The sequence below is a fragment of the Stegastes partitus genome, unplaced genomic scaffold (assembly GCF_000690725.1).
Source record: "Stegastes partitus isolate 25-593 unplaced genomic scaffold, Stegastes_partitus-1.0.2 Scaffold3639, whole genome shotgun sequence".
In the NCBI taxonomy this organism is placed as follows: Eukaryota; Metazoa; Chordata; class Actinopteri; family Pomacentridae; genus Stegastes; species Stegastes partitus.
This window is the reverse complement of record NW_007581370.1, coordinates 55,528-81,517: the sequence shown is the minus strand read 5'-3', so window position 1 is coordinate 81,517 and position 25,990 is coordinate 55,528. Positions and strand designations below refer to the sequence as shown.

At 38.7% G+C, this 25,990-nt stretch overlaps 1 protein-coding gene and 1 long non-coding RNA gene across 2 annotated transcripts; one reads left to right on the top strand and one right to left on the bottom strand.

Moving 5' to 3' along the window:
• Positions 1-2,493: 2,493 nt before the first annotated feature.
• On the bottom strand, positions 2,494-23,565 carry bckdk (branched chain ketoacid dehydrogenase kinase). The gene is given in 13 exon segments (XM_008306281.1): positions 2,494-6,377; positions 7,350-7,505; positions 8,692-8,781; positions 9,790-9,918; positions 11,695-11,768; positions 12,308-12,406; positions 13,417-13,536; positions 15,810-15,857; positions 18,908-19,018; positions 19,115-19,183; positions 22,947-23,210; positions 23,213-23,330; positions 23,332-23,565. Coding segments are annotated over 13 exon segments (1,449 nt in total). The 5' UTR covers positions 23,358-23,565; the 3' UTR covers positions 2,494-6,232.
• On the top strand, positions 3,961-21,545 carry LOC103375963 (uncharacterized). Its single transcript, XR_521276.1, has 4 exons — positions 3,961-4,034; positions 14,648-14,657; positions 17,345-17,346; positions 21,534-21,545. It is a non-coding gene; the product is annotated as an uncharacterized LOC103375963 (long non-coding RNA).
• Positions 23,566-25,990: the final 2,425 nt, after the last annotated feature.

Below are 25,990 nucleotides of genomic sequence, written 5' to 3'. Positions count from 1 at the left end.
TCTTCTTGAGTCACAGATTTCTTCTGCAGTTTGTGTCCTCAGAGAACAAAAAGAGGAAGTGACACGAGAAAGAACATGAAAAAGTAGCTTGACTTTGGTTTGGTTCATCCAGCTGGACAGACAAAAGAAACAATCCTGAATAAAACAGTGAAATAAAAAAAAGAAGTTAAAAAATGGTGAGATGCTGTAGTGTTCAACTGTAAACGGTGCAAATCACACCATATATCTGCACATTTCTTTTTATAGCGTTTTTGAAAGAGTACTTTAGTCACATTTTAAGAGTCAAATACTATTTGTAAAAAAATATATTTCTAATATATTTTTGTACAGTTTTAATCTGTTAGCTTTATTCTGTAAATTAATTCTTTATTTTTGTGATGTTACTGTAGGTAGTATCTATACATAAACAACATATCTATAAAATAGCATTTTTCAATCCTCAATGTACCTTTTGTTTTTTTTTCCTTTTGCAAATTATGGCCTAAATCTCAAAATACGATGAATTACAATGAAAAAAACCCCACAGATTTTTGATGTGGACATTATGCATAATGTTGGGCTGTTGTCGACGGTCAAAATATTTAGAATTTAATACGATTTTCTGTGATTTTACCAGTAACTATCTGCCATCTAACAAACTGGGACAATCCCAGTACAGTGCAGCTCGCTTTAGTTTTGTTTTATTCTTTGTTTTATTGTTTTAGATGAAGAACAGCTTAAATCAGATATTCGTGAGACTAAAGGTTCTCTCAGTGGCTCAGTTTAAACTCCCTTTTCTTCTTTTTTGATTGTATTATATTGTGTGAGACCCCTTTGTTCACACTTTGTTTTAGGCTTTTGTAGTGTTATGTGTGTGAACTGCATGAATTCGTCGTCCTGTTGAAGCTGCTGTGGAACCATCATGTGGACTGTGAACAGCAACAGGGAAGCTTTTCTCTAAAGGACTCGACGTCGGTTCCACTCCTGAGAAAACTCACCTGCACAGGTAAATACAATCTGCAAATATTGACAAGTTCTCCTTCAGTCAGCTGGAAGACTCTTAAAACAGCAGCAGCTTGACGAGACCGGTGATGCTCACCTTACGGCCCGCGGCCCAAACCAGGGTCACAATACTGTGACACTGGAAATGTTCTTGTTGATTTTAAAGTCCATTACCCAGTGAATTATAAAATGAACCATTTCAAAGACAATGAGTTGTGGGCCTTTTAATGCTCATTCAGTTCATCTGATGAGTATTGTTTGTTTATTAAAGTTGAGCATCACTGATCTAGACTTAAAACAGAAAATAAATAGAACTTAACAGCTTTAGTGCTAATAATTGTTTCCTTGTTCATTTTCTCAATTAATAGATTAATAGTCTAATTAGAAATTGTCAGAAAATAGTAAATACTACATATTTTTTAAATTATTGTTCCTTATTCAATTCATAAAAATCTTAAACACAATTTTTGTTGCCTGCTTCACAGCATTTCCTTTGATACCAAATGTGTTGGACATATGGAAAGCCCAAAGTGCCATAAACTGTGACTTCTCAAATGCATTTGTTCAGCATAATGTTGTGTATCATTTGTCAAGACACTGTTTTTACAGTGTAGGATGTTTAAAGCTGCGTAAAAAGCACCACTTTCAGTTTTCAAACAACAAAAAAACCCCGAGCCTCAATATGGTCATTAAAAGCTGCTTTTTGTGTCACTCGGTGCCAATATGGTTTAAAAAGCGCTGTTTTCTTAAATGATATTGATCCCTGGAATTTGGTTTTCTGGCCACAAAACTATACTCATCCCATCAGTGAAGGAGGAAAACCTTAAGCATGGCTACAGAAAAGGCAAAATAGATCATCATTGATTGGAATGCAGCAACACTGATTGATTACAGTTAAAATATATTGGTAGAGCTCATTATGAAGTGTTTTAAAGCATATTAAACACCTCGTGGTGATTCAGATGGCAGTATTTACAACACTTCAAGCTACAGTGAGAGTGACACAAAATGTGACACGTTTGTAAAGTTTTCTGGCACTTTTGGTTTCCCACATAGCTGAAGATGAGGTCTGGGATCATTCAGGTCAGTAAACAAACTCATTTGTTAATGGCCAACTTAATGTGTGCAGCTTCTTCCCAAACACACAAAAGTCTTTGGACAGTCCAGATAGTTCAGCAAGTGCACAAGAATCCGGTTCAACACAGCTTACTTGCAGGCTAATAGTGAATAACACATGTGCTTCCATCATAGAGTCAAAGTTAGAGCATTTCTTCATTCTTCTTGTACAACTTATGAAACAAGCATTTGTTTCTAATGTGTAACCAGTGTTCTGTTCACATGTGTATTTGGTTTTGGCTTGTACTACATGTTTTCTTCACAGGTCTCTCTGTTTTTAACAAGTCTATGCGCAAAGCATTCTGACCTGTATGGACTGAATTGTTTAGTGATTGATTAATGAAAGGATGGAGGCTGATGGATAATCTGAAATTAGGAAAAAAACGACTCTCAAAGTTCCAACCAAATGAAATTTTAATAACTACAAAGTCCTGAACACAACAGAAAACACATGGGAGAAACTACTTTCAGTCTAGGAGACAAAACACTCCATGGCAGCACATTTAGTCAGTAACAAGGTTCTGCGTTGTATTGGAGGTCATTTTTTATTTTTTGTTTTTTTTTTTTTGCTGAGCTGCAAAAATTAGAAAAATCAGAAACCTAGAAAAGGGAAATTACCTTGTATGTCTTCCTTAAAAAAATTAAAATGCTTCACTTAATATTTTCACATAGAACATTATTTTCCAGTTTGCCTTCACTTTTGTCGGCCAGCAGGGGGCGTACAGTGCACATTTTATGCTCGATAAAAGCCACAGGCTGGCTGCCGGATTGAAAAATGTACAAACCACCTTCAACATTTTGGAATTTAAAAAAAAAAAAAAAGGAAACCTCAGGAGGCTGGAGCACAAACCTTAAACCATGTTCCACTCTGCTCTGCTTTACATGCAAAAGCTACATATGTTCTACATCTTCAAGACTTTTGAAGCTACAATAAACACATGAATTCATACAGACGGCTTTAGTGAGAATATGGGTACACACAACAACGTTCTTCAACAGTTCTTTATGTGGGGGGTTGTTTTCCTTTCACAAAAAATAAATATGGGCTATGGGCCTTCCACAAATGAAATCAGATCATGTTTCTAAAATCTTACAACGTAAATAACAAGTTCACGATGCCTCATGAGCTAAAATCTCATCTCATTTGTATGTAAACGAAGTGGCAAAAATAAAGCTCAGGAGACATTCTGGCTGCGAATCTATGTGAACCTGTGACTTCATTTGTAAGATCTAGAACATGTTAGGGTCTCGTGTGATTCTTATGTTTTCTAAAACGCAAAGAACCGTCCCATTAGGTAGTCTATAAAATATAAAAGAAAACGACTGCAGGCCACGAAGAGTTCAAACAAGAAACAAACTGCTTTCATTTTCTGATGGTTTACAGAGTTCATCGGTTTCCCGTCTTGTTAGTAACGGTGTGATGTTCCTAATGCCCCTTCAGATTAAAAAAAAAAAAAAAAAAGATAACAGCATACGCTAATACAGTAACATTCAGTTGACAGCCAGGTCGACCTGCTGCTGGACAGCTGGGGAATGTTCAACACAACGTGAGGAGTGCTTCTGGTGACGACGCAAATTTCTGAACCTTCTTCTATAATGTCATAATATTTGAATTTTCTCACTGGAAACTCAGAGCGGCAAAGGTTTGGTAGTCTATTTTCTCGTACATATATTTAGATCACAACTTGATTATTTCAGAATTTCTGGAAACCAACAGGTTCGTTTTCATGCTTCCATTTCTTTTCACCTGTGCATCCCAAGTGTCATCCTCATTCTAGAGCACATCTGGAGCCCTTTAACTATGTAATACTGCAGCTAGACTGGATATGTATAGTCAATACAGTAATTCAGCTCCTTCTAGGAAAAAAAACATTCCAGATATCCACTATAGTCATATTTAACAGGATAAATGGTGCAACTTCCACCATTGTATGTGGGTATCCACTAAATTGTGTTTATTTGCAGCTAAATTATGACTAGTTGTAATTCTGGTTAGAAGTCAGAGAAGTCATAATTCTAATTATCTTCAATTCATCTAAATTCAAGATCTACATTGACCTGTTTAGATCTTAAATTAGGTTTGAACTAGTCCAATGACATTGCAGAAATGTGTACTTAGATCAGAAAATACGGCAAGCAGGAGGTGGAGATGGTTTGCTTTTCAGACATAATATGGCACTGCGATTGGAAAAAAACACAACTTCTTTTTTTGTCTCCGAATGGGAAATCAGTTTCCTGAGACCATCCAGGCTTCGTCGCAGATGCACGGGTGTGTCTGGAGAAGACGATTGTATGAAATGCTGCAAATTTTGACAACAAGCCTCTAATAAACGAAGCTCTGGTTTTCCACAAACTCCTCCGTGATGAGCTTTTCTTATTGTACAGCAGTTTCTAACAATGGCTGCCATTACTTCTGCTAACATTGTTCTAGCCTCTAGTCATGTAAAACAATTCTGACTAGTCATAATGACCTTTGATGTAACTGCAGCCATTATTTTGACTGATCGAAACTGAGTCACACAGATCTGTTGTTTTGACAGGTCACAATGATGTTTTGAATATCAGGAATGAATCTAGTCACAGTGTTATTACAACAAGTCAAAATGATGTCGTTGATTTCTGTCATTTTAACTCCAGATAGTCAAACTCGGTTATTAAATGTTAGAACAGCTTTCCATGGATGCTTCCTCACAGATTTCTTGCAATGAGCAGGGTTGCTCTTAGACTTCTGCCTTCAGAAGTGGTTGCTCGATGGATTTGTCGTTAGTAAACTAAACGTTTAGATATATTTTCTGTTTAAAGATAATGACATAATCAAGTTGTGATCTGGAGAAAATGGACCTAAAAAAAAGGATTCCAAACCTCAGTCAGCCTGAACTCACAGCTCAGAAACCCTGTTGTTGACCCATCATGAAATGTGATCTTATTTTTAAAAAAAAACTTATTCAAAAAGACACCAAACTTGAAATACAACTGACACACATCCTTAAAAAAATCTAAAGAAGTCAAATAAAATGAAACAAAGAAGACAACATTAGACAATACTTCTCTGGTATATTGTTACTTGGAAAGCTGTTACAATAAAGTCAAAGAACTGCTATGATCGGTGCCCGACGATGAGAAATCTATTCATTGTGCAAAAAAAGAAAACAAAAAACATCCAACTAATGAGGCTGACTGACGCATTGTGCACCCGTGTGAGGCAGTAAAGGCAACAAAAGAGAAAACAAGAAAAATAGAAGAAGAAAATAAAAGCCAGCATGCAGTCGAAGGACTAGTGTCACACAGTAAGGCAGCTCAGCATCTCGGTTGGCCTCCCTGCCCGAAAGCTCCGCAAAAATACTGCTGAACGAAGATGTTCGTCACGGCGAGTGTTCTCAAAACGGAACAAGACAGAAATCTGTTAATGAGCATTCGGTGTTTTGGCAGTTTTTTTTCTGCGTTTATCAGAAACTCAGAGAAGGATTTAATAGGAATAACATAGGGTTTGTCGATAAGCTAAAAACGTGTGTCCCACGCAAACTGTTCTACCTCGCACATTTTCATTCAAGCGGATAAAAAAGGAAGTGGAAATTGGAACTACGGTTGTGTTGATCATCGTGTAACAGCTTTGTGCACTTTGAGGAGATTTTGACAGGGTTGCTGGAGTGTCTCAGAAGTTTCATTTGAAACATTAATCATCAAAATGTCTGCTTCTATGTTGAGGCTATGCGATCGCTAACTTCAAAGTGAACTTCTTTAAAACTGAAGCTCTTCCTCGTCACCTCTCTCTCTCTCTAATCATCATTATCAATGTCCACTGTCATGCACAGTTTGTCCCGATAACCCAAACATTCAAAAGTTCATACGCCCTCTAAAAACTTCAAGACGACACACCACAGGGTACAAAACACAAAGGAAAACAACTGAAATCATCAACTCGAGAGCTAACATAGCTTATAATCAGTCTAAGGCAAAAAAAAAACAAAAAACAATAATAAAAGAACAAGTAGTGAGTGGGTTGGTAAATTTAGGAGCTTTCTTACGCAACACTGTGAATGCTTTCACTGTGTCGACCTCGTCCTCGTCAGCCTTCGTGGTGGGAAACCCTTCCTGCATGGCCTGACTCCTACGTTGGGTTTATCGGTGTGGAGCTTTACACTCTGAAGCTCTCTCCTTTGCCGTCGATGTGGCGCAGACGCAGGTAGACGTCGGTGCCGATGCCCTGCATTGACTGAATGGACAGGGAGCCGCCCAGGTACTCAGCGTAGGCCCGAGACGTGGGCAGGCCGAAACCAAACCTGAAGAGGACGCAGAGGACAGGTTTACCGATGAAGGGAAGTGATTCACGCTTGGCTGAAGATGAAATATTGGAGGTAAAATGTGAATCTAAGTGGTGAACAAGTGAACTGTGAAATGCCAACTGCAGTTAAATATGACACATATTTACTGGGTCTCTGCCAAACCTCCTGGAGGAGTCACACATTGTCATTGGAAGATATGATTTGATAAACCAACAACCCAACTCTTACCTTTACCTCTTTAACTCACTAAACCACAAACTGTTTCAGGGTGTTTTTGTGCCCGTCGCATTTTTTACTCACTGTGGGCTCATTTTTCACTGCAATATAAAGTCCTGCACCTCTATGAAAACAACACAACCATGGATGGAAGTAGAGAGAACTCAGAAATGTTTTTTTGTGCCATATGAGACGGTTACAATCCCATAAATAGTGAGAGGAAAAAAAAAACCCACAAACAATACTGCAACAAAAAAGCTGACTCTACATACTATAAATATTTACAATTTACATTTCTAATTTGTTCTTCATTCTGCTTTATGTTTTCATGAGTATTGCCATTTTCTTATTTTTTACAGTTTTGAGCGAATAGTGTATTTTTAGCAAACAAACTCTGACTTAATTTCTTCATTGAAACCAACAGTTCCACGTGATTAGTTCAAGGACTGTTGGGAACCTCAAGACGTAATGATTTCACAGTTTTAGGTTCTGTAAAAGTGTGTCATTTGAATGTTTTTTTAAACATAATGAAACAATGACTGAGTTTACGCTCAGAATTGGTTACATTTCTTATAGAATAGCACGACACAGATGAGTAGATTACAGACCATCAGAAAGTTATGCTTTCTGTTTTTACTGTGTCATACTCTGGTAAATGGTGCCTTTCAAACTCGTGAGCACATTTTGGGATGTTGACACACAAACCTGAGTACATCTGAAAATGTAACTAATCCTGTACTTTGTAATTCTCACCCGTGCATAGGGTTGGACTGGTTTCCGCTGTTGGTAATGTTGTTGAAGAGGTTGCTCATGCGGGGGTCCTGCGCGCTCTCCTCGGCCGTGCTGAAGTGGTAGTCCATCACTTTGTCGATTATGTTGTGAGGGATGCCGCCACCACGATCTGAAATCCTAAATCAAAGAGGGAAAAGAGTTATTTGGAAGCTCTGGAACCACTGTAACTCTCTTAACTCTCTGTTCTTTAACTTGGCTGCCACACAGACTTGGTAAACCTGTAATTGTCCAACATGCAGGAACATTTGTTTAGTGGGTGGTTCAAGGCCTGGAGTCACATTTGACTTCACTGTGAAGGTGCCAGGAGATGCAGAAGTTGTCTGTACCTGTCACGGCAGCAGCAGTGACACCTTTCTTTACAACAGGGTGAGGAGCTCTGACACTAGAACCAAACACCTGAACTACTACTACTATAGGTCCTACATGCTGAAAGAAGCCAGCTGGGTTGGTAGGTGGAGGGTACAGTGGACACACCCAGGAGTTATAGCCAGAGACACATCAGGACACAATGAGGAGAATGCCACCTGGTCCCAGAAGGAGATAAATGACACAACTAGGACAGACAATCAGTGCTACATTGCTTAGCCTGCAGTAAGCATATCCTCATCCAGAATAGGCGACAGTCAATGGACTGATGAAGGGATACTGAAAACGCACAATCGGCGAGCAAAATAGACATTTAATCTCCTACAGATTGCAACAAATCCTTTCATAATGCTGACAGAAATACAAATTTCAAGCACCCTCCTAAGGTGATAGGCGGCTTGTCAGATCGCCGAATGATCGTTAAAATGAATTAAATACAGTTGATGATTTATCAACTCTTTTTAACTGCAAACACTTACTGTTTACCACTAAATACACTCTTAAGTTAGGAATTTGAGGAACAGATAAAGTAAACACACAAAAAAATGGCTGAATTTCAGGCTTGACAAAAAAAAAGTAATAAAACACAGCAAACGAGCTGCAGTCGCCCACAGTAAATAACCTGCAATGTTATTAATGTGTTAGTTTAAATGTTGCTCCTGAAAGTTAGCAGCGTCAACAGCTACTCCCTTCTAATGTACACTCAAACCTCGGCCTGTATTAGCGTTTGAAAATCCTAGTTTAGCGTTAGCATGTGTCAGCAAACACACCTGGAGCTTCATTTTATAAAACAGTAAGAGACATTTTCTGACACGCGAATATTAACTGAAAATAATCGCAAAACAATAAATCCTTAGCATCTCTTAATGCTAATCACAGTTGGAATCTTCCCTGGAATTCCAAATAACAGCAGTACAACGCACTCTCTGCCACCCACCTGATGACAAAATCAATGTCATTATTGGCAATGGTGACAACCACATCGGGCACATTGTATGGAGTGTCCAGGTGGCTTTCCATGGTGGCCCTGAGGAGACACAGACACAGAAAATAGATTAGAAACACATGTGGAACAATCAGTAGTAAATAAACAAAAATGAAACCTCATTTTGAACATTTTAACTATTGCATGTAAACAGACACTAAAAGGTGTTTTGTTGATGACCTACAGCTCAGTTCATTCTGTCAGATATGTTTTGGGTGGACTAGACTGCTGAACATTTTTCTGACAGATATACTGTTTTTTTTTTTTTTTTGGTGAAAAGTCCTCATAAATGATTGCTTTACTCAGCTGATGAATGAAGCCTCAATCCAGCTTAATAAATCACACTAGCGGTTAGGTTTTCTGAATGCTGGCCGATCTCGGTCAGGCCTAATTTAAAAAAAATAAAGAGGGCCTGTGAGTACACTGACCTGGGCTCTGCTTCTGTGTCCAAACTGGAATTCATCAACATTTTCTAAACTAATTAAAATATAAATCAAAGACACAATTCATTTCGCCTCCATCCTCCAAGCCAGTAACCATGACAAGAATCTTGCCAGCGCAGAGCAACTCCAGCCAAAAACTGCGCTCTCAGCTCTTATTAAAATGAAGGATTAACTCACACCGAGCAACAGTATACAATGAAATCTTTATCGCTTACTTTTGGACAGAAAAGACTCAAGTGGAGTCTTACTTCCAAAGAAGACCAAACCCATTCGTAAGGTCTAATTTTACATCATTCTCACTGCTGAAAGCCAGAAAAGCAGCAAAACTAGATCAAATTTCACAAACAATTCATTAAAAACTGTGAGAAACGTACGGAAATTATGCCAATCTCTGTCATGAGCCAACATTAGTCATCACAGTAGCTACACAGGCACAATGAGAGACTCCAAAATAATTATAGAAGGCGCATTGAATGGCAGAAGCTGTCAGCCTGAGCGATAACTGAGAAAATTGGAAAACAATTGGAGATGGATGCTACTCTGCAATTTCCTCCTCCAGATCCTGAGGCAGTAGCTGATATGAGACGACTGCTGGTGGTGGGTTTACCTCATGGCGTTCTTGAGGAGCTCTGGGAGGATGTAATCCAGAGGCAGAGGGATGAAGGGGAAGCGAGCTGCTACGTGCCCATTGATCCTCACCCTGGGAGAGTTCCCGTACTGGTGCTCACACAGACGCCTGTTGGACACGAGGAACATTCGTCACAATGCTGATGACTAAACATGATAAAACATATGTGTGTCGTCACATGTTCTTACACAATAAATGGCTGGACAGAAATGCAACTTGCTATTGTTTTTGGCAAGTTATTTATCAGAGCTGGGAACTGTAAAAAAAAATACAAATAAAAAATTTAAAAATTCACCAAGAATAAATAGTTTGCACAAACCAAATTATGTAAAAAAAAAAACAAAAAAAAACAAAAAACTAAAAATTCTCCACTCCTTGGCACAACTAAGAAGCCATTATTAACTCATCCGTGACAAACACTACAACTCCTGTGACAAAAACTCAGGGATTTTTCGGCTGAACTGCAGGTTGTGTTCACACTGAGCAGATATGAGGAAAGTATAGAAACAAAAAATATGGAAGTAGTAAAATATCTGTAGTATGTAGTGTCACCATTTCTTTCAGTTTTAGTAACACTTCTGGGCACTTAGAAAAAAGTTTTACATATTATTTCCAGGGTTTTTTTTTAATTATTATATTTTTGCAGAATAATTAATCAAAGAAATGAAACTTTTATTTTCTCTCTTTTTAAAAAAAAATTTTTTTTATACCATTATAGCTGTGTCCCAGAGACATTTCTGAGTTAATTCTACTTCCATAGAGGTGCAGGACTTTATACTGCAGTAAAAAAAAAAAAAAGAGCCCACAGTGAGTAAAAAAAACATTCAGAAACTGCTTACAGTTAATTGATCCAAAGACATTCTCACATTTCTTAATTATTGTAATGATTTTATTTTGCTTTTTTGTTTCCTCCTCATATGTAGCTACTGTTGCTTAATGTAAACTAGTTGTCAACCTTTGCTTTTTTTTATTGTTAAATACCATTTTTTCATTTTTGTCTTATGAGGCACTTTGCTTTTGAAAACTGTGATATGAATAAAGTTTATTATTGTTATTATAATTATAAAGCAAAGGACTGGACATTAAAATGTCAACCTGATAATGCTGCTAGGTAAAAAGTTAAGCGCTCACCAAAGTTTTAACACTTGATTCTGAGAGAGACATGAATATCTGCACATTAACTGTGTCGAGGGGCTGCAATGTGGCTCGGTGGTTAGCACCACTGCCTCGCAGAAGGAAGGTTGCTGGGAGTTTGCATGTTCTCCCCGTGCAGCGTGGGTTCTCTCTGGGTTCTCCAGCTTCCTCCCACACAGTCCAAAAACATGTTGAGGTTAATTGGTGATTCAAAATTGTCCGTAGGTGTGAATGTGAGTGTGCTTGGTTGTCTGTCTCTAAGTGTGGCCCTGTGATAGACTGGTGACCTGTTTAGGGTGTCCCCTGCCTTCGCCCTAAGTCAGCTGGGATAGACTCCAGCCCCCCACGACCCTAGTGAGGATTAAGTGGCGTATAGATAATGGATGGATGGATAATTGTGTCGATACAAGTATTAGATGCTGCAATTGTAATGTGCTTACTAGCTGCTCCAGACAAGAGACAACTGCATCATTTTCTCGCTAATTTACTGATTATTAGGTCGCACACAGTAGTAGCTTTCTGTTGACCTCAGTCCAGGTAATTGAGCGTGAAGAGGTCGTTTGATAAGATTAGAGAAAGTAAACAGGAATGATAGCTCATATCTCATTCACAGGTCCCAGCGCTGAAACACGCATGTTCCTGAAGGTTTATCAGCTGAACTCTGACTCGCCTCGATCATCAGAGAGCTCATACAGAAGCAGAAAAGTCATCTGAAAGTGTTAAACAAACAAAGCCGCTGCAAACACTCACCTGGCAAAGTCCACCCACTTCTCTATGATCTTTTTGGGAGAGAGACGTCTGCATATGATCCCGACAAAATCAGGCTGAAACAAGAACAGGAATACTTTTACTTAAATATTTACTTGAAATCACATTTAACATTTATCTAAAAAAGCTTTAATTGTCTCTGGCAGCACTTCTACTTGTCATTCTCTAAATATAAACTGTAAATTTAATTCATCAACCCACCTGAAATACATTAAAATACCTTAATCTTACATTACCGACCACAAAATAAACCAGGCATTTACTTGCAAATTTATCTAATGCACCTAAGAACATTTGCTAAAAACTGCCGTAGCTGTTTAAGAAAACGACTGAGTCTGAAACTATTTAACTGTGTCCTTTTGTTAGAGATTTCTTCTTCTGATTTGCTCGGGGCTGAGAGCCACAGGCAAGGTGTAAAGTCAGAAAGCAGAAAGATGGTTTTGGTCCAACATCAACATTACACTGGATCAATGTTAAACCTATGTTTGACAAGAAAATGTAACAACCAACCCTCCCCTAATATGTCCTTATGCAAACAACTCAGTTGAAAAGTTAAAAAACAAGCCATGTCAATCACAGAAACAGTCCGGCGTACGTTATCTTCGTGGAGGGCGAGGTGGTGCGTGGCCAGCATGCGGATTCCCAGACGAGAGCAGAGTGTTGTGTCCAAGAAGCTGCGGATGATCGTCTCATCCTGTAAGAGCAAGAAAAACTGTTCATGGGCACTTAAAAAGTCAAGACAGTGGCAGAAAAACAGCTGAGTACACCCACTAAATCTGGTAGGAGGTAGGACTAACTCACTCTAAAACAAAAACCTTGAATAATACCTACACTTTGAGATTTTAAAAGTCACATTGAAAGGTTTCATAAGCATGTCCTTAATTAGTAAGTGCACAGATTGAAGCCTGTCATTATTTTTAGATCTACTCTAGTAAAAAATCAGTTTTTTACCTTGTTAACGTATTCATGTGGTGTTTATGTGAGAAGACGTTTACTGAGCAAAATAAGCAGCCAACATCGTGGCGAACATTAAAGCTGATACAATCGAAGATAAAAACACGGATCCAGACTTGCAGGGTTTACTCATAACGACTCTAAGGAACAAATCCTTGCAGGGTGAGAGTTTTCTGTATCATTATTGTTCTTCAGAATTGGTTTCAGGTTCTTACATGTCATGAAAATTGCTCCAGTATTACAACTTGCTATTGTGTTGTGTAGAGCAGTTTTACAGAGTCTGAGTAACAGGGGAGCTGGTGTGCTCAAGCTGCAGTGAGGGGCAGAGGGGTGCATGGAGAGACGGGTGGGGACTTCATGGATCTGAACATACTAAAGGAAGCAATGGTGCAAAGTTACCTTTAAGCCATTTTAAGTCATGGAGGAATAATTTTATGGAGAAAAAAAAATCTAAATATGTAATTATGATACATGGAGATGAGTTTTAGGAGTTAAATCAATGACCAGAGAGGGACTTTAATTAATCTTTCAAAATAAATTTAAAAAAACAAACAAACAAAACAATTTCTAACAATTTAAAGGCCTTTAAATATGCTAAAGACAAAAATGAAACAAGAGCAATAAACTACCTAACACAGGCACAGAAAGTCAGTCAGTGAGGAGTTATTTCCAACATAATCACAACCCATCCTACAGTTAAAGGTAGGCTTTTTGACCATTCATTTAGAGAGTATTCCAGGTGCTCAGTACCTGAATGTGTCTGCGACACTCCCTGAAGCCCTGAGCCAGCATGGTAACCACGTCTTTGTGGTCGTCCAACAGTTGCTGCACCAGTTTACAGAAACGAGCCTCCACATCTTGATCCTTGATCTGTTGAAAGAAGAGCACACTTCACATCAAACCTGCAAACCCTGACTGAGCTAATGTTCCTATTCTTTATGTAACTGTATAATTAATTAAACATCTGAAACTTCAAAAAACTGACTGCAGAAGTATTCACCCTTTTTCAAGTCAGTGTGCACCTTTAAGTCTACAATTACTGCACTGAACCTGTGTGGATAGGTTTAAAGCAGCCTTGCAAATCTGGATGCTGTAATTTAACCCATTCTTATTTGCAAAGCTTTCTAAAAGTCAGGTTGCACGAGGACTGTGAGTAAACAGCCCTTTTTAATTCCAGCCACAGATTCAGTTGGATTGAGGTCTGAAGTCTGACTGAGCCACTCCAGAACATTGACCTTGTTGTCTGTAAACCATTTCTGTGTGGCTTTGGCTGTATGCTTCAGGTCATTGTCCTGCTGGAAAAAAAACAATTGCAATTCTCTTGCACACTGCATCATGTTGTCCTCCAGGATTTCCTTATACTTTGCTGCTTTCACATTACCCTCTACCTTTATAACTTTCCAGAGCATGTTGCCAAGAAAAATACCCACATCATGGCGCTGCCACCACCATGTTTCACATCATGATGCTGCCACCACCATGCTTCACTGTGGGGATGGTATATTTGTGATTTACAGAGGGTCACTGTTTTGTAACTTGTTGCTGTCTTACTTTGATCTAAAAGCAACCTCAGCTGTTCCTTTATGTTTACCCATTGCTCTGACAAATTCAGCTTCAGTGTAGGAGTTCTTTCAGAATGCTGTTTTGATTTATTGATCTTTCCAGTTGCTTCTACTTTGCTATTTTTTCCTGTCACTGTTAAGTTGTTGTTTGAAAAAAAGCCTCTAGATTCTTCGATTCCTGCATAGATAATTCACTTTTAAAGCTGTGCCGCAGCTCAAAGGGCATATTCTCTCCCTTTCCGGGGTTTTGGACTTCTAATGTTAAACATTTGCAGCAGGGAATGTTTACATTGTTGGATGGTGGCTGAAGAACGATCAAAACAGCAAAACATATGCAACTGGATCAGACCAGTGAGGGGAAAAAATCTATCAAACTTCACTTGCACAGCACTATTAATGCAGATTAGTGCAGCTAAAAGGATTTCACAGGTGACTGACAAGCTGATAACACTTCAAATGTCAGCAGTCAAACAATGTGAGCCTAATGCACACAGGTAAGAGTGGTGGGAAATACATGACTGTTGTCTCACTGAATTAGCACTGTGGACAATTTTAGACATTATAATTTACTGTTAACTTTTATAGAGCAGCTAACTCCACCCGAGAGTCTCTGATCTTTAGCCTTTGATAATTAAAAAGCGATTTGCCAACCCACATTACTGTTCAGAGTTTAAAATGGTTCTCTCCTGCTGGTGCTCCTTTCAAATCAGAGAGTGAAAGGCTCTTGTAGTTTAAGCTAACCAAGTGGCTGAGTCATCTCTTCTGAAATCTGTTTATACAAGCCAAAGCAGAGCACATGTGCAGTGATTCAGGATGCTTGAACATACACAGGCTCATACCTTTCTATGCACGGTCAGAGGTTTGTTTTACTTAATCTGACGAGTCTGTTTCAGCCAGCATAGAAAATCAGAGAGGGCACCATCTCAGATCTAAATGCCAGCACAAATGAGTGCCTGTATTTATACAAAGCAGAAGGGAAAACATGTTTAGCAGGTCTGATGCCATCTGCAACTGCACTGACAGAAGAGCAATTTGTCTCCTTTGTCGAGAACTAAAAACGGAAAAAGGAATTAAATAAAGCACAGAGGCGAAGGCTGTTCACGGTCACTGTCAAACAGGGAATGACTGGAAAGAACTGACCTGCATTCCACACTGTGTTGAACCCATCCTGAACCTGAAAACTGAGGTTACACTAGCTGTCAACAACATCGTGATTGATGACTGAGCTGCACAACGAGTTCCATTTGGATCAAAAAAATACACATATTCTGCCACATTGTCCATATTTATTGTTCTATTCTTCCATATGTATCTTTTCTGAATGAAGCAGATTTTTAGATGTCAGTATGTCTCATTTTACATAAACCGACACAAATAACCTCTAAGCAGACCTAATTTATAATTTATTTGAGCCTTTATATTACTAATACACAAAGTTTAACCAATCCTGGAGCCGCTACATGACACTGCATTGTCACACTTCTTCTTTTGGTCATGAATAAACCCGCTTCCCCACAAAACTTGAACTCATGACCCTGTGTAAGGTTGGTTATGTGTTTCATGTCTGTGTGGGACACTCACCTGTGGAAAGTCGATGAGCATGTGGTAGGCTCTGATATACAGTTCATGCTGTAAGAAAGGAGAGCAGAGGTGCAGGCTATAGTTAGACTGATTGTCTGTGGTTCAACCAGGCAGCATCAACCCAGACATGAACTGGCCCCTGGTCGGGCCTCATGGCACCAATGACCCCAGCACACATGTGGTTTACGCTATGGAACATTTCATAAAGCTTCCATAGGATTAACAGCTGAGTTATACAACCACTTTCCTAGAAAATCTGCTTTGTTTCCCATTTTAATTCAGGTTTAAATGACCGGACTACATCAAAATGCTGCTCATAATCTGGATGTTTAACAATTAAAAACCACAATCTGCTCCAAACATTACTTTACTTCTGACTGAGGAGCAAATTCTGCAAGTAAATCCATCCTGACCTACATTACAACTGGTGGCGCACAAAAGGAGCTTCGCTTTATGCAATCAGCGCAGAGAAGCTCCAAAAGGAAGGAATCTGGGTGAAAGTTCATCAGCTACGAGACATGCAGAGAACGCGAAGCAGTTACAAAGGGCCTGCAGGGGAAAATAGGCTGAGACAGAAAACCAAGAACATGACACATGTTGATGCAGACTTCGATATTATAGTACTTGTTACTATCATTAAAATAGTTTTGGTTTCAGAGCAACGGTCTGTGAACCTTGTGCCACTATCATCTCTGTACAAGTGGGTTTGAAGTAATTTTGTTTGTCCCAAATGGCATTTCAAGAACTTAACTGCAATGTGGCTGCAAGAACAATGTCATGTGGCTAAAGCACAGACTTCCCTGAGGACATATTTGAGTGGAATGACCTTCTGAACAAACAATCAGTATGAAGACCGATGAAAGTAGGAAGACAGGCAGAAAAACAAGTGTAGTGAGTAAGTGTTAGGATCTGACTGATACATCAGTTGGCCAATATCAGGCTCTCACAGATATATTGGTATCGGCAATGCAGAGCTTATAAAAAGCAGTCACTCCTCTTGGAAGTTTTATCCTTTTAATAATTTTCAACACTGAATTATACTTAATTATATAATTTGGCTTTTTTTCTGACAAGAATTTACAAAAAAAAGAGAGACTCTTTTATGTCACACTGAAAACCGATCTACAAGGTAATGTCAGTTAATTAATAATATAAAATGTAAAATAAGGGCTGGCATAAGTGTTCACCCCTTTAAGTCAGTATTTAAAAGATGCACCTTTGGTTGCAAATACAGCACTGAGCCTTTGTAGATAGGTCTTAAATCAGTCTTGCATATATGGACACTGCAATTTTAGTCCATTATGTTTTGCTAAATTGCTCAGGCTGTGTCAAGTTACAGAGGGATTGTGAGTGAACAACTCCTTTTGGTCCAGTCTCAAATTCTCAATTAGATTGAGATCTGGGCTCTGACTCAGCCACTCCATAACATTCACCTTGTTGTCTTTAAACCATTTTAGTGCAACTCTGAGAGGGTTATAGTCTTGCTGGAAAACAAATCTTCTCCTGAGTCCCAGTGGCTTGCAGACTGCATCGAGTTGTCCTCCAGGATTTCATCCATATTTTACTGCATTCATTCTACTCTCTGCCTTTACAAGCCTTCCAGTGCCTGCTGTCAAGAAACATCCTCAAATCGTGATGCTTTCATCACCATGCTTCATATCATGATGCTGCCACCACCATGCTTCACGGTGGGGATGTTGTGATGGTGATGATGTGCAGTGTTTAGTGTCCACCAAACATAGTGCCTAGTCAGATGGCCAAAAAGCTCAATCTTGGTCTCATCAGACCAAAGAACCTTCTTCCTGTTGACTTTGGAGGCCCGTATACCCACATACCTTCTTGTGAACTCCATTCAAGATTTAATATGAGAACAGTTGTTCTATGCACAGCCCATCTCAGCTGCTGAAGCTAAAACGTTCTTCAGAGGAGTCATAAATGTCTTGGTGCCCTCGCTCACAAGTCTCTTTCTTACACCGTCAATCAGGTTTTAAGTACAAGAGGGGTAATACTATTTTTACAGGCACTCTGTACGCTGTCTGATATATACCGATGAGTAAACTACAGAACATAATACAGAAAAAGATGCCTGGGGTAATTTAGAAATGCATCACATAGTTTGTCTAGCAGAGCAGCTCCAACTTCACTGTTTACAACACTCTCAGCACTGTCTGCAGTACATGTAGCAGAGTACGTATCACAGCCAAACACTGTGGTGCAGATTCAAACTTTGTCTTCATCAAAATTTCTAACTAGTTTGTAAAATACATCACTGTCAAGGTAATAAACATTTACCACATATTTTTCCCCTTTTAATGTAACTAAAATATATATGAACAACACCTGCCAATATCAGAATTCCTGTCTTCCTGCAGTCGATATTGGCCCCCAAAAATGACATCAGTATCACAGCTTCATAAAACAGACCTGGACCACACACAAATTAAATAAATATGGATTGTTGACAGGTTACAGGAAAAACCAACATAAAGTGTCCCAGTAAGGTGTTGGGATTGATAATATTTAGGTTAACCACCAGAGGTATGTGATGTCAGCACACTCTTAAAACTAACTTTGATGTTTGCTGTTCTTTGGCTAACTGTGAACTGTGACGTCAAGCCAAACCAAATACTAAATACTGAAAGTTATGTCACATAACAGATTGGAGACAAGGATGAAAACAAAGACACTGGGAAAGTGTTGTATACGTCGATTCCAGGTTTTTTGAATTCTTGTAAAATAAGTTATTTCTTCTTTTTTATGATTTATGGCACTATAACAGTGTCCTACAACAGAAAATAAACGTTTGAGTTTCCTCTACCTCTAGCAATGGTTGTGCTGTTTGTGCTGACTTTATACTGCAGTGAAAAATGAACTTTAAGTGAGTAAAAATGTGATAGCTGCAAAGAAAGGACTCAAGAACTTGCTGGGTTCAGAGGGTTAAGACCTTTTCCCTCCTTTCATTCAGTCAGGACTCTCCCGTGCAGTGGCCTAGTTATCACCTTCTTATTATAGACTGTGATGTGAGGCCTGTTTCACGTATAGCGGCATACAACGTGGCCACATGGTGTCTGGGCGTGTCCTGAGAAATGTGCTCTTACCACTTGCAGAATGGTGGGGTTGCAGCCAATGATGAAGGGCAAACTACGGAAGCCCTTGATGCGATGGGCGATTCGTACAGGCAGCTCCTTGTGTAGATACTTGCCACTGCTCTGGGATCACACACAGATAATATTGAAGAGTCACTACGAGCAGTTTCCCATCAAACGTACACTCAGCAGTTCTCTCAATGTGGCTGAAATATTTACCAGGATGTGGTGTCCATCGGGAGACTTCCCAGAATACAGCAGGGTTGCTAAGGTCAGTCGCACTGAGGCCTGTGGTGACATAAAATCACATAAACTATGAAAAACATGTTCATTTAATTCATATTAGTGCTTACACCATACCTAACTTTAACTCCTGATGCCAGAAAGACACTTCTTTTTCCTATATAAATATGCTTTTCTTTTAAAATATTATTTAGCCTTACACAATAAATTTAAAAAATGGTTAATTTGACAACAGAATGAGTTTTAAAATGTTCCATATTTAAATACAAGCCTTACTTAAATAAAATACTGTACATTTGTCTCTTTTTTTGGTTTAAATAAGAAACTATGTGATCAAAGAGCAAATAAACAATATTACAAATTTAACCACATTTACAGTGGCAAAAAGACAGATCTACAGTATTAATATAAGCACATGTCAACACATAAATCATCTAAGATACGATTAAGATCATTAGAATCTGTACTGTCATTACATAATTTGTTTTCAGCAGTAAAATGTCCCACTTAGGAAACATGGTGTCACAATCACAATTTTCTTTATCAACCAAAAAAAGGATTTGCATCAATATATGACACTGAAGAAGAAATTCTACCTTCTGTATCGTTACCAGGCAGAACTGAAAACAGTTTAGAACTATAAAAATCAAGGAAAACAAATTACTCTAAATTATCACACATTAAACCACAAGGCTAAATATACATTTGAAAGCCATCAGACATTGTACAAATACACATTTCTGTGTGCAGGAGTTGACTTGGTTGGATAGAGAAAGTCAATCATGTTCATGTACTATGTGGCACAGAAACCCGGCTTGTGTTTCAAACCAGTAGGTAATGAATAACTGTGCAGTGACTGGATTAAATTACAGATTCTCTCCAACTGTTACACCTACAAGACTACATGCCATGCAAAAAGATTCCTGCGCAGGTCATGTTAGAATTCCAAGTGTGAAAAAAAAATCTAAACCTACACTACCCATTAAATAACTTCTAAATATGTCTTTAAATTAAGAGTGCAGTCAATACCAGGGTCCTGATTATTGGCCCAGCTCATTATCAGATATGATATTTAGCACTTTTCCAATCATCAGTATTGTTATTTTGTTTTTAAATGATTCCCAAGAAAATAAAAGGATTTTAAAATGTGCTACTTTGGCTCTAATGCAGTCGTCCATCACTGGTGTCCAGTGACATCCTGCTCACAGCTTCGTCTGACTGGTTACATGCAAATAAAAGCCTAGAAGACTAGAGCCACAACAACTGATGAAGCATTTGTTTAGCTGTCAGCTAATAAATCGATCGCCAACTATTTTAATAACTGATTAATCAGTTTGAGTAATTTTTGAAGATAAAGCAAATCAGAACTCCCAGTATCGGGGTTCTGAAATTTGATCATTTTCGAGTTTCTTCCCCTCTCAGTAAACTTAACTTCTTTGGTTTGTGGATGAAACTAGTCATTTAAAGACGTCATTTTTGGCTTTGTGAAACACCAACAACATTGACATTTTAAAACCCAAATATTTTTTCAATAATTGACTACAGGAGAAAATAATCAACAGATTGATCAACACTGAAAATAACTTGGAGGATAAAGGTTAAAAAGTTCTCTTTATTTGAATGTACGTAAAGCATAAATAAACAACTTTTAGGAAGGTTTTGTGTTGGAGATAGTGGTATTCTAAATCTTGACACCAAGATTTCTATTTCTATTGTGGATGCATATCAGTTGTGATATTGGTTAGCAGTGCCCTTGATCACTAATATTCGGTATCGGCCCTGAATAAACTATACTGGTTGACCCCTTCTCAGTAACATCAGTAATGGCAGCTTTTTTAGGTGTGTTCCATGTGTGTAAACGTGTCATTTGCACTTCTCACTAACATGCAATCTGTACCTGTATCTTTCCTCTGAAGATAAAAGTGCATTGTGTAAATATGTGCAGAACTGACTGCGATCAGAACACGACTGTACCGGTCAGACCGCATTTAAAGATGGTCTGCCTCACACCGGGATCAGATCTGACGTTAACAGCAAGTGTAAATGAGGCCGATCAGGCACGCCAAAGTCAAACAGCCATTAAAAGTACAAGCTGTAGCTGCGTGTACCCTGATACGGCAGCGACAGACGGTTTGCACAAGTACTGAGAAGCAGAAGTGTGCTTGTATGCACAAGTGGCAAATGCACATGAGGAAAATTTGACCTACTTCTCTCAGGTTCATGAAAATGCTTAGTACAATACTAATCTATCCAGTTTGTGCCTTTAATCATCTCGCGCCCCCTCTCTCCCTCCCTGAGGCTGGGAACCACTGCAGCAGATTAATGAGTGACTACCAGTCACAAGACAACTAATGCAGCTGAATACAGTCTGCAGATCGGTGGTCTTGTAGATCAGCAGCTGCAGTTACACTGATCAGTGTAGAAATGAATGTGCTGGCACTTTTTAGTTTTGCTCATTTCTGCAGCCCTTTCACCAGCTCCACTGTATATGATGACATTTTTCATTTGTATTCATCTATGTTGTAATACGGTGGTGTTTTATTTCTTCATTTGAATTTAATATGCAGCTGCAAATTCCTTCCCCATTGCACTGTGAAGAAATAACTTGTGAAATTTGTTTTGTTCCAGTGAAATAGCTGAACACTGTGGCTAAAAAACATTTGGTAAGCATATGACAAGAAAAAAAAAAAAAAAAAGAGTTACTGTCAAGGATCAAAGCACTTGGATGTGCCAAAAAATAACACAAAGCAAGTCATGGGATTGGAAAAGAGTGTGTTTTTGTTTTTTTTTTTGTTTTTTTTTAAGCAGTTGTAGTGAATTTGCAAATCTTTGTCCATTAAAATAAACTTTTGTTTACTATTTTTGGTTTATTTTATTATATTTTTATTACACATTTTATTTTATTTTACCATTACAAGCCTCTGTATGATGAAAGGTGCTATGTAAGTAAACTTGCTTAGATCCATAGATAAGACTTTAAATTTGCATGTTGGTTTTTACGCTGCATTAGGATTATTAAAACACATTGACTCATTAGGATTGTTAAATGCAAAACTCAATTTAAATGTAGGTTGTATGTTTATTTGGACTTATATTTCCAATAAGTAAAGCATTTGCATAAGCAGCCCTGCTGACTCCACATTAACTGGGTCAACTGCACCTCCATCGCTGAAACTTTACACTCTCCTGTTATTGCTCAATCTTCACAGCGACAACAACAACTTTGGTGTGGACAAATTTTCTGGCCAATATCAGTTTCAGAAAACAGCTGGTGTTGTCGAGTTTGTCTGAAAATCTGAGCTGCTGGCAAAACATAATGTCCCGACAGTAAGGCTGCGTTCACGTCGTCCGTAGTAGTGGTTGTAGTAGTAGTGAAATGAGAAGATAACGGGCTTGGCAGGATTAGAGTATTAACGATAGGACTCATAATTGTACACAGAGTTTTGAAAATATAACGTCACAAAAAAATACAAAAGTGGCTTCTTGTGCTTTTTGTACACGTTACAGCTTCCATTTTGTCAACTGGGAGACGATATAATGGGACGTTTCTTTGCTAGTGACGGTAAAATAAGGAAGTAAGGACAATAACACGAAGTTTATATTTTAATACAGCTACACAAATGCAAATTATTTTATCAAATGCTAGCTTTGGACGCTAATAAATGCTAGTTAAAGTAGAGCAGGGTCGTTTAAACTGCCTACTCGGTGTCCCTGAAGGCAGCACAACCCGAGCTAACGGTTAGCTGTCAGGCTACAGCTAGCCTCCTCCAGGACCCTTCCAGAGGAGAAACCCCGCATCAAGGCTCACCTTCTCCGCGGAAACGTCGATGGCCGACTGGTTGTAAAACGACGTGACAGTCTTGGACCGCTCCCTCGCCAACTCCGAGAAGCCCTGCATCGAGGACGTGGACCGAAATCTGCGGCTCTCCGCGGCTGACAGAGGCGGCGGAGGCACTGTTTTGGTAGCTGGGGCCAGCAAGAGGCTGCCGAGCCTCGGCCTGGCCCTGCCGGTGACACCGCTCAGCATCTCCGCCGCTATACCCGCCAGTCCCGGACGCATTTGGAGACGAGCTGCGTTGAGCGAACAGGGGCTGCCCTGTTCCCGAGCTAACACTAGGTTCTACGGCTGCTACGAGGCCATCGGGGTCGCAACGTACTGGTGCACAAAGGCACGTATCTGAATACAGTAGAGAGGGTACAGAAAGGGCTTTGTACGCATTGGCCAGTGGCGGAGAGAACCGGGCCAACGACATGACAGCTGAGCCAATCAGCCGGCCAGAGGCGGAGCCCTGCTCGGTTCCGTACCGCAACGAGCAGCTGGGCCGGTCGCTGCTCAGCAACCACGACCTGTGGCTGCAGGGGACGATTCTACATGTGGTGTCTATCAAGGTATATGCACATTATTTAAGATTTTAAAATACCTGCACAGCCCCCAGTATGCTTGATCATTTTGTTATTTTTATCTAATATTTTTATCATTATTATTTTTGTTGTCCTTTTTTTTTCAACTTTATTTATTTCATTGTTTATTTTATTCTCTTTTACACTACATTTACTTCATTTATTATATTCATTTTTATAATATTTACTTGTTTATGTATTAATTTTACTTATTTACTATTACGACTATTATTATTTTTAGGCTCATGTTTATGGTTTATTTTCTTTTATTCCACTTGTTGTTTTTCTCACTTGGATGTGGCGTTTTATTATTTTATTGTTGTACTAATTTATTTTTGAAAATCTTTTCCCATGGTTGGACTGACTGTACTTTGTAAACTCTTTAAAAGTTACTATAAAAATAAAGTTGTTGTTGTTGTTGTTGTTGTTGATGATGATGATGATGATGATGATGATGATGATGATGATGATGATGATATCTACATTAAGGTGCTTTAAAATCAAATTACCTCACAATCATCAGTTCTAAGTAGGTTATTTGCTCTTGTATAAAATACTAAATTAAAATTACAGGCCTCACTGTGTAGCTGCAGAAACAACAGACTGAAAAACGTATTTGTCCCTGCTACTACTGTCCTTTTTAACAGCATTATGTGATTTTATATGATTTTAATCTATTTTGTTTCGTTTTATCATCATATTTTTGTCCATGACTGATGATGGATTTATTATTTTAATCCATCTTATTTTATTTTATTGCCATATTTTTGGCATGTTGTGCTGTTTTAGAGGGATGTAAAATTGTGTGCCACAGTAGTGTACCATTGACAGTAAGACAAATTGTCCCTTGGGTATAATAAAGATCACCTTAAGCCATGAACCCACAGTTAGTGCAACTAAAGTCAGTACACTTTGTACTAGTGTGAGCTCAGCTCTATTTACAACTTCATCCTTCTTGACATGAAGGATTCCAAATTTCATGAGAGACTTTCTGCCATTTTTCAGACACATTGTTTTTCTTCCAGCTGTTGTTTTTACTGGAGGTGTTGTGCTGCTTTACCTTACTTGTTCAAACACCCCAAAGGTTTTCTGTTGGATTTAAGCCAAGCAAAATATTTGCTCAAGTCATAGTTTTCACTTTTTTCTTCTTTAGAAACTGTCATGTGACTTTGTTGGTTTGCTCTAGATGGTTATCAAGTAGACATATTTCTCTTCTGCAGACTGGCAGTCATCTTGCTAACCAGCACTTTGGTGTGTCCGCATGTTTTCACGGCGCCATCAGTCAGTCTCACCTTTTGCACCCATGCAGCCCAGTGTCATCATACTTCCACCTCCGTGCTTCATTGTCAGGACTATGCATTCAATGTGGACGTCCTGGCCACGTTCATACTGGACCCCATTTTTAATTAAACTACTTTATCTAGGTCTCATCTGGCCAAAAAAATGAGTCACCGACATTCATCAAGCTTCTTTCCATGCATTTTAGGAAAACTTCCTCTTGCTGTTTAATGCCAAAGAGGAAGCAAAGATTTTTCTTGGATACTGTCCACAGAGATTCAGGTTCTACGGTGTCCTTTACACCGTCTGAGCTGTCACAGAAACTCTGATTTCACTTGATAATGCCTGTACCAAGTCTCAATCACTTACCTGTATGGTTTTAAGGCCTACATTGTGAAGGTTTCACACTGTCTATGCTGTGATTTTAGCCACTGCAGTGCTGATTAGTGGTACTACATGGTTCATTCTATCTTTGTGAAGCTTCATAATTCGATTTTTCATTCCTCCAGTAATTCTTTTCCATGTGGCACCATGATGCAGACATTCAAAGAGATGCCTCACATTGGCCCAAAACTGAGGAAGTTCTAGAGTTCAGAGCTTATTGTAGAACCACATTCATGCAGTTATTGACTGTAAATCGCAGGTGTACTCAGTTTAGTTTCAGTCATCACAGGTGTATTGAGTTTTGGGGCCTGTATTTTCAATACAATCTTAATAAAGTATTCTTGAGAAGAAATACAACTATCTAATACTAATAATTATTGAGAGTGGATACAACTTTGAATCATTTGGCACAGGGGTTTACTCAGTACGGTTGTATATTGCATGTAATATTGTAGGGTTTTAATGTTAATATTTAGCACTTTGGTTAAACATTTTGACGAAGACACATCATAGTGAGACATTATGCATAAAATAGAACTGAAAAAATGAAATGTTTATTGGCTCCAGCTTGTCATTATAATGATTTTTTTCCTCTGCTGTATAGCAGTAATGAATATAAATAATTTGCTGACTCAGACAGAACAAGCACTTCGATTTCCTAAATTGAGAAATGAACCAGCAGATTAATCTGAAAATACAGTAGTTATTAGTTGCATATGTAGTATAAATGCTTGCAAAAGCATTGCAATTGCTTTTGCAGGAACCCAATTTTCTTTTAATTCTATATTT